General features: G+C 36.5%; 1 protein-coding gene and 1 long non-coding RNA gene across 2 annotated transcripts in view; both read left to right on the forward strand.

The window, feature by feature from the left end:
* The first annotated feature begins 11099 nt into the window (after positions 1-11099).
* LOC127833648 (propionyl-CoA carboxylase beta chain, mitochondrial-like) overlaps positions 11100-15358 on the forward strand; it is a 56531-nt gene continuing 52272 nt past the window's right edge. Inside the window, exons 1-2 of the mRNA XM_052359038.1 lie at positions 11100-11342; positions 14304-14417. Coding sequence (XP_052214998.1) covers positions 11136-11342; positions 14304-14417 — 321 coding nt within the window. The 5' untranslated portion in view covers positions 11100-11135. The remainder of the gene's footprint in view (positions 11343-14303; positions 14418-15358) is intronic.
* On the forward strand, positions 12629-13239 carry LOC127833652 (uncharacterized). The gene is made up of 2 exons (XR_008027530.1): positions 12629-12862; positions 13025-13239. It is a non-coding gene; the product is annotated as an uncharacterized LOC127833652 (long non-coding RNA).

A 15358-nucleotide genomic window follows, 5' to 3' on the forward strand; every position in this document is an offset into this window, starting at 1 on the left:
ATTAAATGGTCCAATACTAAAAATAACAATCAATAAAAGAACCACTCACGATAGAGACAATAGCTTGAAGATAACTACGGATTAAACCATATATTCTTCACTCGAATGGCAGCCGCCCACGAACAACTCCCATTATATCAGGAAGAAACGTGTGGCACGTAGCAATGCACTTGTGTCCATTCTTCAGAATATAGGAAATACGGCCTTTATCCGAGCATGCTCGAAACATTAACCGGAAAGTGTATAGAATTTACATATTGATGTGGGCGGTAAAAACATGCCCAAAAGAAGTTTAAAAGAAACATCTTTGATGCGTATACCAGTAAAATAATATAAAAATGTGTTTTACAGACACGTTTAAACATACATAGTACGGGAGTCAAAACCTTATGGTGGAGAAGGGGTGGAGGTGGGTTGTTAATTTTGACCACACTGGATTACCCAATCTCCACGCAGAGTTGTCGTTCCTTGCTATCACATACAATGTAATGTGACCGTCGTGCAAGAGATTGTGGATAACCATGTCACAGTCTAAAAGAACAAAGGGCCACAATGGCAATTAATTCGATTGGTCAAAAGAGCCCATGTAATCACACACTGAGGTTTCACACAAGTAATTAAATATCAGGTTTGAACAAGTATAATAGTAACAGAATATTAACAATAAAGAAGGCGTACAATGACATAAAATCTTTTATGTGTGCATAAAATATTATTAAGATGCATTGTGTAAAGACCCGTATGTAAATAGCACAGCGGCGTAGCCACCTGTCGCTTATATTATTATAGTACGATTTTAAACTGCGAGATGTATTTACTCTTTTATACAATACGTACATAGCATATCTATATTCATATTTGTTAAAAATAGCTTTTTCTTAAAAAGAGTTTACTTTGAAAACACAAAATTAAACGCCTGATAATTGTTTCGAGAGACACCTACACTGTAACACTGTTAAATATGTGCTTGATTAATGATCGCGAAAATCATTCCTTATCCTGATGCTTTTTGTCACTTGTAATTGTGCCATTATTATAATTATGATTATTATGATTATGACATTGATGTTGATTCTTCTTCTTCATCGTATTATTATTATTATTATTATTATTATTATTATTATTATTATTATTATTATTATTATCTCGCCGTTGTTGTGATGACTACTACATGTCTTACTATTATTACAAACGTTCTTTTTGTAAACATGCTTTTTCCATCTTTACCGTATTAAGAATTAATACTATAAAATATCAAAGCATCTATATATAAAAGCTGCAAATTGATTCACATTGTTAATATGACTTCCCCCATACAACAAAATGTACCACACTTGAACCGGAAACATGATATGTATTTTGTAACATGTATATTATATGTTCCCCATGTTGTATCTATGTATACCTGGGAGAAATAAAGTATTGTTCTGTTCTGTTCTGTTCTGTACTGCCGACATCAAATAAAGTTTAAAGTCGGAGTCGAATCATGTTTAGTAAAGCCTATTAGCTTTCACGCCATAACACAATACTATTTCACGCCTCGGTGGTCGCGCTTTTGTTTAAACGACGGATTGGCCACTAAGCCTAAAACAACAATAATTGACGTTTCGGTGATCTTTTGTTTATACGGCGGGTGGGGGATTAAGCCCCCATGGTGGGAAGCAGCCGGATTAACGAGACATAATTACAGCTTAATACACAGATCGGTGTCGCGAAAACTACATCCGGATCTGGAACGCGAGATTCCGGATTTAACGGGGTAAAATACTGCATAATAAATCCGTTCCCCTTGACTTTCGTCCGGATCACGAGATTTTTGGACTATCGAATTCCGGATAAAGGCGGGTTCACTGTACTTCATTGGGCCAACGGGCTCATGAAAAAGAACGCTATGTAATTAAAGGGAGATAATACGATTTTTATTTGTGTCAAATTGTAATACACTGATAAAAATATGTTACAATAACACAAAATAGGCAAAAAAATTATACATTCAAGACGAATTTCATAAAATGCAGCAAAGAGAAATTAGCGCCCGAGCCGATTGTTACGAAGACGTTTCGTACATATTTTCCTACAATAACCGAAGCATTCGTCTTTTTATTAGGATCGGAGTTAGTGTTCGTGTGTCGTATGAATAGATATCGGTGCAGGAAAAAAGAATGATCCGTAAAACTAAACTTAGATTCACATCGTACATGCATGATATACATGCTGGTGAATGAGACTGTACAGACATTTTCGATTTCAGAATTAAAAATCTGGCTTATTTCGCAGTTTTCGACACATGTTTTTCTTAACTTGTAATTTTTATTTTTATTGAAATATATGTATAAGTGTTTACCCATTTTATATAAATTCATAAATTTTTGACAAAATCGTATAATCTTCCTTTAACAAAAGCGACAAAAACCTTGGGAAAACCCAAGTTATGTAAAATTCCCGATATTCTCAATTTATAGTAGTCTTTATATCCTTTTTAAACTAGAAAAACCTATCGCTTCAATTGCTTTGCAAGTACATATTAAAAAAGAAATAATATTCTCACCTGTGATTTGTGAAACCCTCGGAAGCTTTAATTTGCTTAGCCAATTTGTCTTGTTTTATACTTTTCCTGTGCTTCTATCGACCCATTGAAATAAACTGCGCGTAATATTTTATCCGGTTTAAACCATTCTTACCCAGTCACAATTTCTATGAAAATTGTATTCCTTTGAATTTATACAAATGCCATCAACTAAAAAACACATATTTCTAAGTAAGACCTTCCTAAACGTTTCTGCTTAATTGTCGCTTTCAAGACATAAAACAAACTTTATAGTGGGTTACATCATTGGTTTTATTACTTTCAGGTATTAATTACAGCCCATTCTGATTTATACCTAACTATCCATGACAACAAGGTGTGTGTGTAGGCACGAGCAGGCGGTAATCATCAGTATGACAATCGCATAGATTTTCATTGTCTAAATAGAGGCAAATAAGACGCAATTTGCAACATTCAAACTAAGTATTCATTAAAATTGTGTTTGGTTAAGGTTAGATCAAATATTATGCGAACTTTATTTGAAAATGTCGATACAAGTTGACTTTGTTAGTGTTGAACACTTTTAACTCTTTTAGCGGGGTTAAAACACGTCAGGCATTTTATTAACTAATAAAATACATCGACTACTATAGTCTCTTTTGCTGCATGTGGGTACATGGGCAGTGAGGCTTCTTAAAATACGATTTTGGGACTGGTTAGACTTGCAGAGACAATACAACTGTATATTGCCCCCAAACTGGCTAAAAAAAGAGACTTATTCATTTGGTCAAGAGCATTTATTGCATTATTTTGTACTTGAGTATATATGTCTGAGAACCTAGTTAACATGCAAATGATCATCCACTTTGGTATGTTGAAATCGAAACAACATTTAAACATCATGATTAAGAACTGTGTACATTTACAATAACATTTTTGAGAATTCTTTAAAACAGAAGGGGTGTTTTTAATAAATACATGTACGTTTCGAATTTTTCCATCGTCATTTGAATATTTTAAGTATAATTTACCATCAGCAATACCGATGTTTAATAGTAAATATGAAGTAAATACTTGTTTAAATATTTGCCAGTGTTATATATCTTCTTGATATAATTAAATCTAGACAGTAACACAGCACAAAAAGGCTCCGATATCTACCGTGCCCTCAAATCAAAATTTCCAGAAATAAGTCTCTTATTACTATTTCACATTTTTTAAATGTGTTTGTGTTGGTGATTGTTTATGATTTGGTAATGTATATTCACGATTTAATTATAAAATCATTTACTATCGAGGTTTAATAGCAAGGAAATACTTAAAATATATGTGTTCATTTATTGTTTCAATTTTAAACGCGACGAAAACTATCGATTTTTCTTTTTGTGTTTCATTGAGCATTCGAAAGTGCTTTCCAATTTAAATTAAAAAAATAACGTCTTCTATAATGTGTTAAATTATATATATATATTAAATTGCAACAAGTTTCTTACCTCGTTTGTCGAGGGTTCGCATATAGTTATTGGTTGAAACGACCGTTAGTACATGTATGTTGGTGGATGTGTTTGAGCGTCTGTTCTGATAACAGGGAGGCTCCCACCGTCCGTATTTCATGTCCTCTCTGTAGCCTATACATACCGGAGATTATATATATATATATATATATATATATATATATATATATATATATATATATATATATATATATATATATATATATATATATATATATATATATTAAACGATGTATCGCGAATAACTCGCCGGTCAGATAACAAGGTCAAAGTTAATGAATTTTACTTTCCACTTTGTAACTAAAATGGTTTTAATTGAGCCTCGGATATCAATAAACAAACACATATAACACCCCTGCTCCTAGATGAAAAGTAAAGGTTAAATTTTAAGGCTACATTTGATAAATTTGTGTTTATGCTTTGTTACTTCTACACATAGAAATTTAATATAACTAAGGATTGTTATGTCACACTTCAATGTTAAAGGTAATATATTTTAGGTATCTCTCAGATTTGTTAGTATATAAGTATAATTTTGGATTTGTATCATTATAACAAGACAATATGTAACATTCACATACCAATATCCTCGCTGAAAGGTCAAGGTCAAAGTTAAAAATCAAAGTTTGGTAATTATGGTTTCTACTCTGTATTTTTTAATGACGTAGGGAACTTTCATATAACTTCATATGTGTAATCCCCATGTCAGATGTGTCAAATATAATTGATAACGCTCCTCTGTCCTCGGACCAATATCGGTATTCACATCGGTCCGACATCAGGCCTGCACCACATTATACTGAATTCGTTCCACCGTGATCACTCCGATCTTCAAAATCTCGAACCATGGTAGGTGCATGCGCTTCTCACGTAGGCGACACAAGTTCAAACACAGTTTTCGAAAGCATGTGAGTGTGGTTGATAGCAACCATACCGGCAAAGTGGGTTTCTGCCGGATATACCTGCTCCTCAAAACCCACATCAAGCTTGAAATTGCAGCTTTTCTTCCAAATTCGTCTAACCTAGGCGACCCGGCATCCAGACGCATGTAAGCATTTTAAGTGGTAACTGTAGCGAACAAGTGGGGTTTCCTCCGGTTAATCCGCCTACACCCTCCACAGCACAAGACAAAAGCACAATAAATAAACAATCTCTCAGTAAACACTAGCTAGATATGGGTACTATGGGCCCATGTTTCGGATCCATGTCTAATGTATTTTTGTAACAAAAAAGTTATGTCAAACTATAAACGTTTAACATTCGCCAGTATGAAATTAACATTATTCTTAAAAAAACGACGATTTCGTTGCAACTTAATTCGTGTTTTTTTTTTTGTTTTTTTTACTTTATGGCGTATCGTGGTTCTATTACACATTTCGTTAAAACTTTGTATCCAATAAAAAAATGTCAATGATTGGTAATCAAACAATGCATGTTATTTAAGCACGGCACGTAACCGTTTGCGACTGCAAAATGTCAATTAAACAATAGGCCCTCCTCATTCAGAACAACGAAGCCAGTTATCAATTATGGTCAGCAATCGTATTTGTGACCACAATGCGTACCTAACCTGGTCCGGCCGGTCCCAAATAGATGTTGTCCCTACTTAAGACAAAAAGCTTGAATTTGATGTATTTGAAATAAAACGCGCGCGTGATATAAGCACGTGATGATAATACACTTTTACAGGATATTAATACTTCTACTTGATATACATATACAGGTAAAATTTGCAATGAAAACCAAGTAAACATATTGAACTTTGCTATCATTTTGCGATAAATTTGATGGGTCAGTGACCTTGTTAAAAGCTATATATAAGGTATGCATTTTTTAAGTTTTCTATTTTGGTGATACTTCTTTATCCGGTTTAGCGTGATTGTATGTGTATAATAATTCAACGCAACGTATATATATACCAAACAGATTATGTAATATCTTTACATAATACATTCACAAACGATCATGAATGACGGATGTATAATGTTCATGTTCCGAAACTCTTCTCCCTACGATATTTAAATTTGTTTCGGTATATTGAGGATATTGGTTCCGAAACTCTTCTCCCTACGATATTTAAATTTGTTTCGGTATATTGAGGATATTGGTTTTGTAGCCACGCAGGCGCTGTGCACATCATAAAAATAGTGATAACATCATAAAATGTAAATGTCATATCTGAAATGAAATAACCACTTTATTACTTCGTTTATTTTAAGCTGTTGATCACCATTAGTTATTACTTTACGAATGACATTCGTTAAAATACATCGCCTTAAACTCTTACGCCTACATGAAATGACATAATTAAAGTACAAATGTAGTTTAAAAGCATGGTTTGGTGAATATACTCGCAATTTCTTGAAAACTTTATTTTCCAATTGCCATTATGTCAATGCACATTTTAACTTATATATCTTTTTTTTTCATCACATTTAAAAAAATGTTTTTCGGGTTCAAACAACCGTTCAGTCTTTACTAACGCGAGCTCTCAAAACACCATGTCTGAATTAGTTCAATAAAATGGGATAATCCATGAACATCAACATTTGAGTACGTTGTTTTGTCAAATAGAAATTAATCAACCTGTTAAACGCGACGATTCATGGTCAGTTGAACATTGAACAAACAGTGAACGAAAATTATGGTAATTATTTTAAGTTAACATTGCCTTTTTGAATCTTATATCGAAAACACGTGATGCAACTATTAGTTCTAGTACAATAAGGATCTTATACATGCGTTTACAAAAATATACAATGTAGATCTCAGTTCGCTTCAAAATGAAAACAAAAGATTAGCCGAGAAATCTTTTTGCAGGCCATGAAACCGAAAACGCAGCATGCTGGCATCATGCTGTCTCCAAACCACCTCCATGTGTTTTCTTTTAAATAAAACCATATCGGGTTTTTTAACAATAACTACAGATACATGGCATATATGCCTAATGTACCATTGATTATTAAGATTAACCAACATAGTTCGCATATATGTCATATATGCCTAATGTACCATTGATTATTAAGATTTAACAACATAGTTCGCATATATATATATATATATATATATATATATATATATATATACAGTATATATATATATATATATATATATATATATATATATCGGTTGATTAATCAAGTGAACTTAAAAAATGACTATTGGTATCGTTACGGTGCTGTCTTTTTATTGTCTCGAACGATATTCTATAGAATTTAAAGCATATAGAATACGTTCTTACATTTGAACACTTGTTAAATAAACCATAAATACACAATAAAACATCATTCAATAATTAAAATGTAACAATTAGGCAATAGTAGGTGTTGTTTACTTTAGTTTCTTCTTTGTGACAGAGGCAGACCAAGAACCTACATGTAGGGACTATACTAACTGAGAAAAAAAGCGACAAAACGAAAGCCATGTAGGAACTATTATATAACGATTTATAGTATGAGGTCGCGCAGGCGTAGTGGCAATAGTGTATGTCTTGAAATCGTGGTACCGGGATCTTAACGGAGTTCTAGGGGCATTCTCAAGACCTTTTCTTAATACATGTACATCAAACAATGGTTCTTCCCAGAAAACCGACACACGCGTCTGTCAATAAGCCGTAGGCAATCTAGATAAAATACATTGTTGAAAACGAATGCTTACTTATTTTCTATTAATTAGCAAGTGTTATACTGTCGGCCCTATGCAGGGCCGATATCATTCATGTTGCAATTAGTGTTAAGTTGCAAAACATCAGACCTATGGCGGACCAATCATTGCATGAGCAATTGAAAACTGTTCGTTTTGAACTACTTCTTATCTATGAAATGACGAGGCTTACCTAAACTAGATTGATCCCAAAAATATAACTAAAAGTATTCACATAACTTCAATATCGGACCAATATCGGCCTTTATCGTCGAACACCTCAGGTAATGCCAACATACAGCCAACATCGGATCATACTAGATTTCTTTGCTGATATCTCCTTCTAAGACCAATCAGTGAATGCGATGCCTTAAAAATATCAAAGTATTTGATGACCACAACTTGCAAGAGTGTGAGGGGTTTATAACGACATCGATCATACATCGCTGTAGTCATACTTGACTATACACGACGGGTGGTGAGAGAATAAGGATATAGACTAAAAAAATAGTAATGTTAGAATAGTTTGGTGATTAAAAAGTTTGATCTTTAAGTGATACCAGGGCTATCTGACCATGAAGCTGTCAATGTAGAGTCAAGCCTTCGTCCAGGAAAAATAAAAACTAGACCAAGAAAAGTCCTCTGCTACAAGAGGGCCGACTGCGATGCACTCAGGGATTATCTGAACGATCTCCATAGCATGCTTCTGAAAAGTGATAAGACCATCGACCGCCTCTGGACAATGTTTAAATCTAACCTCCCCAAACTTATGGAAAAACACATCCCTTCTACACTCCTTAGAGGCAACAAGACCAAGAAGCCTTGGATCAACAAAAAAGTAAGGTCAGTGCTGCGCAGGAAGACACGCATATACACAAGAATGAGAAGAACAAAAAGAGAAAGTCACCTAAGAAAGTATAAAGAATCAAAAAGACAAGCCCAGAAAGTAGAAAGACAATCATATAGGGAATATATAAATAACATTATAGAGATTGAAGATTCAGATACAAGCCAGCCAAGTAAACAAAAAAGATTCTGGGCATATATTAAATCACTAAGAAAAGATAGAACAGGAATAACGCCCTTGAAAGACAATGGTCGGCTCTTCAACGAAGCAAAGGATAAGGCCGACATCCTAAATCGCCAATATTCTTCTGTCTTCACTAGAGAAGACCAGACCCATGTACCAGAACCAACAGGACAATCATTTCCATTCATGAGTGATATTGTGGTGAAAATAGAAGGAGTTAAGAAACTCCTTGACAAAAGCAACCCTAACAAAGCTACATGGCCAGACCAGATACCAGCTCGGATACTAAAAGAATGCTCTGCAGAGCTTGCACCTATCTTGACGTTGGTTTTCAACGAGTCATTACAGCAAAACGAGGTCCCAGAAGATTGGCGCCAAGCCAACGTCACAGCCATCTTCAAGAAGGGCTCAAGATATGAGGCCAGCAACTACCGACCCGTATCTTTGACCAGTCTCTGCTGTAAACTCCTGGAACACGTCATTGTCAGCACCACGTTAAAGCACCTAGACCAGCATAACATCCTCTCCAACTGCCAACATGGCTTCAGAGCACGTCGAAGCTGTGAGACCCAGCTACTTACGCTAAGTCACGAGCTCGCGTACTCACTTGACGAAGGCATCCAGACCGACATGGTCGTGCTTGACTTTAGCAAAGCGTTCGACCGGGTCCCACACCAGCGCCTTCTAAGAAAATTGGGCCACTACGGCATACGAGGAAGCACCCGCAGATGGATCTCATCATTCCTGTCCAACCGTTCGTAGCAGGTCATTGTGGAGGGTGCCACCTCCGATCAGGTTCCGGTCGTCTTCGGCGTGCCCCAGGGTACTGTCCTTGGGCCGCTGCTATTCCTCCTCTTCATCAACGACCTAACAGACAGACTTAAGTCATCTTCAAGGCTGTTCGCTGATGACTGTATTGTCTACCGCCAAATCAGAACCAAAGAGGACTGTGACATCCTGCAGAACGACTTACAAACCCTATCTGAATGGGAACAAACATGGGGCATGGAGTTCCGCCCACAGAAATGCAGTGTACTAAGAGTCACCCGGAAGCGCCGTCCAATAGAACACACATACTTATTGAAAGAAACAACCCTAACCGTGGACAAAACGACAAAATACCTTGGTATGGACATTCACTCTTCGCTGTCTTGGAACACCCATATTGACCGATCGAACCACCAAGAAAGCTAACAACATGCTGGGCTTCCTACGTAGAAATCTTCGGCACAGTCTTCAAGCCACAAAAGTCAATGCTTATAAGACAATAGTCCTACCCCACCTAGAATACTGCGCATCAATCTGGAATCCTCACACAAAAGAACAAGTAAGAAAATTGAAATGGTCCAAAGAAGAGCAGCACGTTTCGCCACCAACCGTTATCGCAATACCAGCAGCGTTACGTATATGCTGCACTTACTTCAATGGGAGTCTCTTGAGGACAGATGTCTTCAAGTTCAGTTTCTACCCCAGAACCATCCCAGTGTGGAACAGACAACCAGCCACAGTAGCTGAGGCCCCCTCTTTGGTATCCTTCAAGAGGGAGCTAGCGACGCTGCATTTTTAACAAGGGGCTTCACTCCCAGCTGGTTGTATGACCAGCTGGGATTATCTCTCTTTTTCCTTCCTTTTACCATCAATCTATTCTTATTATCCCTAATTTAAATATGTAGTATTGTGTTCTTTATCTGTATTATCTCTTCTAACATTATATACTCTGAATATATACTATAATATTGTACTTAATTTGTATCACCTCATGTTTCGATCTTTATATAATCTATCTTTCTATCCATCTTTTTACTTTTGTATTAAGCGCCACTACCTGTTGAGTAATTGTCAAGTTTGACTGGTCAACGTACCGATGTAGATGTAGATTCATAGACAGAAGAAGAGTTATACGCAAATGTTATGTTACAACTTACATTCAGTAAATATGATTATATTTATTTCTAAAGAGTTCATTTATTTCTTATGATTTTAAAGCCATTTAGCGATCACACCCATGCCTTTATGGTTAATTCCGGTATCCTATGTGTGTGTGTGAGTAATGTTTTGGTACATTTTATAGGACAGTGGACTACTGTACGTCGGAAGATGAACGTACGGGTGCGTTATTGAACTTATGTTCTTTTGTCGAGATCCCACTACCGAAACCTTGTTTTCCGAAAATGCTTGCAAATAGGCGATCGGGCTTTTCTTAGAATCTGCATGGCATATCTTAAAAGGAGACAAATTCATCTTTAAATTGGTTCTAGGTTTGCATAATGTGAAATGAAGAACATGAACATGGAATTGAATTTAGTGTAAACTAACCTTAGAGAAAAAAACGCAACCATTACCTTGACCTTTCTGCACTCTAGCGGATTACTTCGGATTCGACCCTTACCAAAGTCAACCCATCGACCTTCACCCATCAACAATGGCTGCTGCTAGAATTGCTAGAAATGTCCTGTCTAGGTCCAACGTTTTTTCGTTGCAAAACATCGTCAACAAACATGCGCGTTGCTGCTCCGTCGTTGCCGGAAGCACCCAGCACGCGCTGAGCGTTAAAAGGCGGATTGACAAGGCCAGAGAAGCGTCTTTACTCGGTGGTGGCCAGAAGCGTATCGAAAAACAACATCAGAAGGTTTACACTTTACTTCACATTGAGTTGTTTGTTGATTTATTTGGCTGGTACATGCTATTTTTCTGGGGATCATTGGTTCTTTTACTTTAAATTTGGATCTAGCAGTGCTTTCCACAGGATTTTTTTCAGACGTCCCGGTGCCGTGAGGGTGGTTTGGCAATTGTGGGTAGTGGGTCAGCCAGGGCCCATCCATATGTAAATGTTTTATAAACATGTATTTTTTACGTTAAATGGTGCGTTATAACTATTCAAGAAAAAAACACAGCTATAAAGTCATTCATAACATCATTTTTGTTTGAACCTTTTAGGCACAGTAATAATCCTGAGACCTGACTCGATCCATCCCCAAATACATCCGTATCAACCAGACTCAATTACTGCATACTTATTTTTTTCCGTCTATATTCATTACCCTATAATCAGGTATCAGGGCCAAAAAACCTTTCTTTGAAGAAGCCGAATATCGGCCCTTCCCCAACCAAAGTAACCACTTTTCCCCCCTTATTTGACCAAAAGTTTCCCCAATACTGGAAAAATTCCCCACCAAAAATAATATCTAAACTTTGTATTAAGGTGAAAATTATTTACTTGTCGAGCCTTCTATTAGGCTGGAAAAACGCAGAGCTGTAAAGTCTCCTGGGGGGAGGGTATTTGTATTGGTTGAATAGACCTTTCATTACCTCCCGTAATATTCTCCTAGGCTAGAGAGGTATGCGTATTGATCGAATTAGTTGTACTTAACTCGCTAAGCATGACATAATTTTGTCATTCATGACCAATCGGCGAATGACTGAACAAGCCTAATACAAAAGCTATAAATAGATTACATTAAAGGCCATAACGACTATTTCAGTCATGTGAATATTTTTGGAATTATTGTATCAACTAAGAGATACAGAGTAAGTTATTCCTTTTCGTGCTTTTATGGCGTCTAATTTTGGACGCGTTTAATTTGCTCTTATTTTTACAGCTTGCTGTAATTTTATGACATGCATGTTTCATACAGACGCTTTACGACCAATTAAGTAAATACGAAAACCAACAAATATGTTTGAGGCTACCCAATATAATTTATTTCATGAACATGTATCAACTCCATTATCCAAATGAAATTTTCCCCTAATAAGAAAAAATTGCACTATTTTTCCCTTAAAAAAGGCTGAGGCCCCTTCCCCAAAATGGGTGTTTTGGCCCTGGGTATATTCCATTTTAAAAGCAAATTTTGGTAAATATTGAGGATAAAAGAGCTAAAGAATTTCATAAACACAATCATTCACCACTTTTATTAACCAGGTTTTCCGAAGGAAAAAACTGGTTATTAGATTGGCGAATGCGGGCGGGCTGGCTGGCTGGCGGGCTGGCTGGCTGGCGGGCTGGCTGGCTGGCTGGCGGGCTGGCGGAATAAGCTTGTCCGGGCCATAACTATGTCGTTCATTGTCAGATTTTAAAATCATTTGGCACATTTGTTCACCATCATTGGACGGTGTGTCGCGCGAAATAATTACGTCGATATCTCCAAGGTCAAGGTCATACTTTGAGTTCAAAGGTCAAAAATGGCCATAAATGAGCTTGTCCGAGCCATAACTATGTTGTTCATCGTCAGATTTTAAAATCATTTGGCACATTTGTTCACCATCATTGGACGGTGTGTCGCGCGAAATAATTACGTCGATATCTCCAAGGTCAAGGTCACACTTTGAGTTCAAAGGTCAAAAATGGCCATAAATGAGCTTGTCCTGGCCATAACTATGTCATTCATTGTGAGATTTTAAAATCATTTGGCACATTTGTTCACCATCATGGGACGGTGTGTCCCACGAAAGATTCACGTCAATATCTCCAATGTCAAGGTCGCCACGACTAAAAATAGATTTAAAAAAAAAAAAAAACTTACAAAGGGGGTTAATTTTTTTTGGTCATATCAAAAGTTCAGTTTGAGTTTTCTCCCTTTATCAGATTTTTTTTTCACAATGAAAACCTGGTTTTGTGACAATTTTGTCCCTTGTTAAGTATTAAATTAATTTAAGCATACGTGACTTTGTAAAGATTTGAAGAAATAATGTCCAATCAGGACGGGGGTTTCCTTCTGAACACACGTGAATCCACTGATGTAGTGTTTCAGATTTTATCCAAATACACCAACATGGGTCGTTGTACGTGTCTGCAAAATTTTCATGTGCTTTTCATGTGCTTAAAAAAGAATGGGTCCCAAAATTTGAAAGATACCAAGTAGTGAAAAAAATGACACTAGCTCAATAACTATATTTTGCATTAAACTTTTAATAATCTCAAAAACAGTGAATTTTGAAACCAAAAAACAAATTCATGGTTATAACTATATTGTTTGCCTTTACATAGGATATAACAGTGTCTGTTACATGAATGTAACCTGTTACAACATTTCAACTTGATTAAAGTCAATGATAATATTATTGTTAACATCTAAATTGCGAGCCTGATAATATTATTGTTAACGTCCGAATTGCGAGCCGTTGACCTACCGTTATTAAAGTTTAGAGTTGTTTGTTTTGGATCTAGCTTGAACACCTTATTTCAGAGGCATTATTTCTGTATTATTTATGACTAAGTTACAAAAAGTTAAAGCAGGCCTTCATCCGGGGACTCTAGAAAATATCAGAACACACTCTATTTAAAAGGTCGATTCTAATTGATTCGTATTACAGCAGCGGCTCGACTAGAGCCAATCAAAAGACTTGTTGAAGTCTTCAAGCCTCATTCGTTTAAACTCAGCGTTCATTGCAACACTTGACTCATACCCAAGATGGTTGGTACTTATCGTGATTCGCGTATGCGTTAACAGATTCGTTTCAGCAATACGTCAGAGTGGACGCACATATGTCAAAACTATGCGTCTATTTCGATAGTTGTGCATCATAGACGCGGGACGCGCATGTAGATTATTCCCTGAGAATGCTTCAAATATTAGATTTTCATTTACAGGGCAAGCTGACGGCTAGGGAGCGTGTGAACCTGATGCTGGATCCTGGCAGTTTTGTGGAATATGACGCCTTCCTCGAGCATGACTGCACCGACTTCAACATGCAGAAGGAGAAGGTATGCCCTATCTACATGCAGTGTTTTTAGGGGGAATAGGGCCGGGGTCCTTTGGATTGGAAAATATTGCGTCTTGGATGAAAAATTGGGATAATGGAGTTTGTTTGCTTTTCTTAACAATGAATTCTTTAAATTGAAAGTATGTGATTTCAATATTAAACTTACTAAGGTTTAACTTTTAGAACAGGATAATGAGATGCACCAAAAGAAAAAAAGATTTTTATGTCCCCCACCGCTATAGTGGGGGACATATTGTTTTTTCCCTGTCTGTTGGTTGGTTTGTTGGTTGGTTGGTTGGTTTGTGTGTTTGTTTGTGCAAACTTTAACATTTGCAATAACTTTTGCAACATTGAAGATAGCAACTTCATATTTGACATGCATAGACATAGAGCTGCACATTTTGAGTGGTGAAAGGTCAAGGTCATCCTTCAAGGTCAAAGGTCAAATATATGGGTCAAAATCGCTAATTTAATGTATACTTTTGCAATATTGAAGATGGCAACTTGATATTTGGTGTGCATGTGTATCTCATGGAGCTGCACATTGTGAGTGGTGAACGGTCAAGGTCATCCTTCAAGGTCAAAGGTCAAATATATGGGGACATAGTGTTTCACATATACTTCGCTTGTTTTTTTAAAACTTTTAATTGATTTTTTATGCTCCCCCAAAATTTATTTTGGGGGGAGCATATAGTCGCCGCTTCGTCTGTCCGTCCATGTTTCCGTGTGTCCGTCCTTGCTCAATTTTTTTCCGGGCTATTTCTCAGCAACTAATGACCGGAATTCAATGAAACTTTATGGGAAGCTTCACTACCAAGAGGAGATGTGCATATTATCAGCGGGTTCTGGTCGGATGATTTTTATGCCCCCTTTTCGAAGAAAAGGTGGCATATAGTGATCGGACTGTCCGTCTGTCTACCTTTCTGTCACACTTTGCGTTTA

This window comes from Dreissena polymorpha, chromosome 6 (genome assembly GCF_020536995.1).
Source record: "Dreissena polymorpha isolate Duluth1 chromosome 6, UMN_Dpol_1.0, whole genome shotgun sequence".
Lineage (NCBI taxonomy): Eukaryota > Metazoa > Mollusca > Bivalvia > Myida > Dreissenidae > Dreissena > Dreissena polymorpha.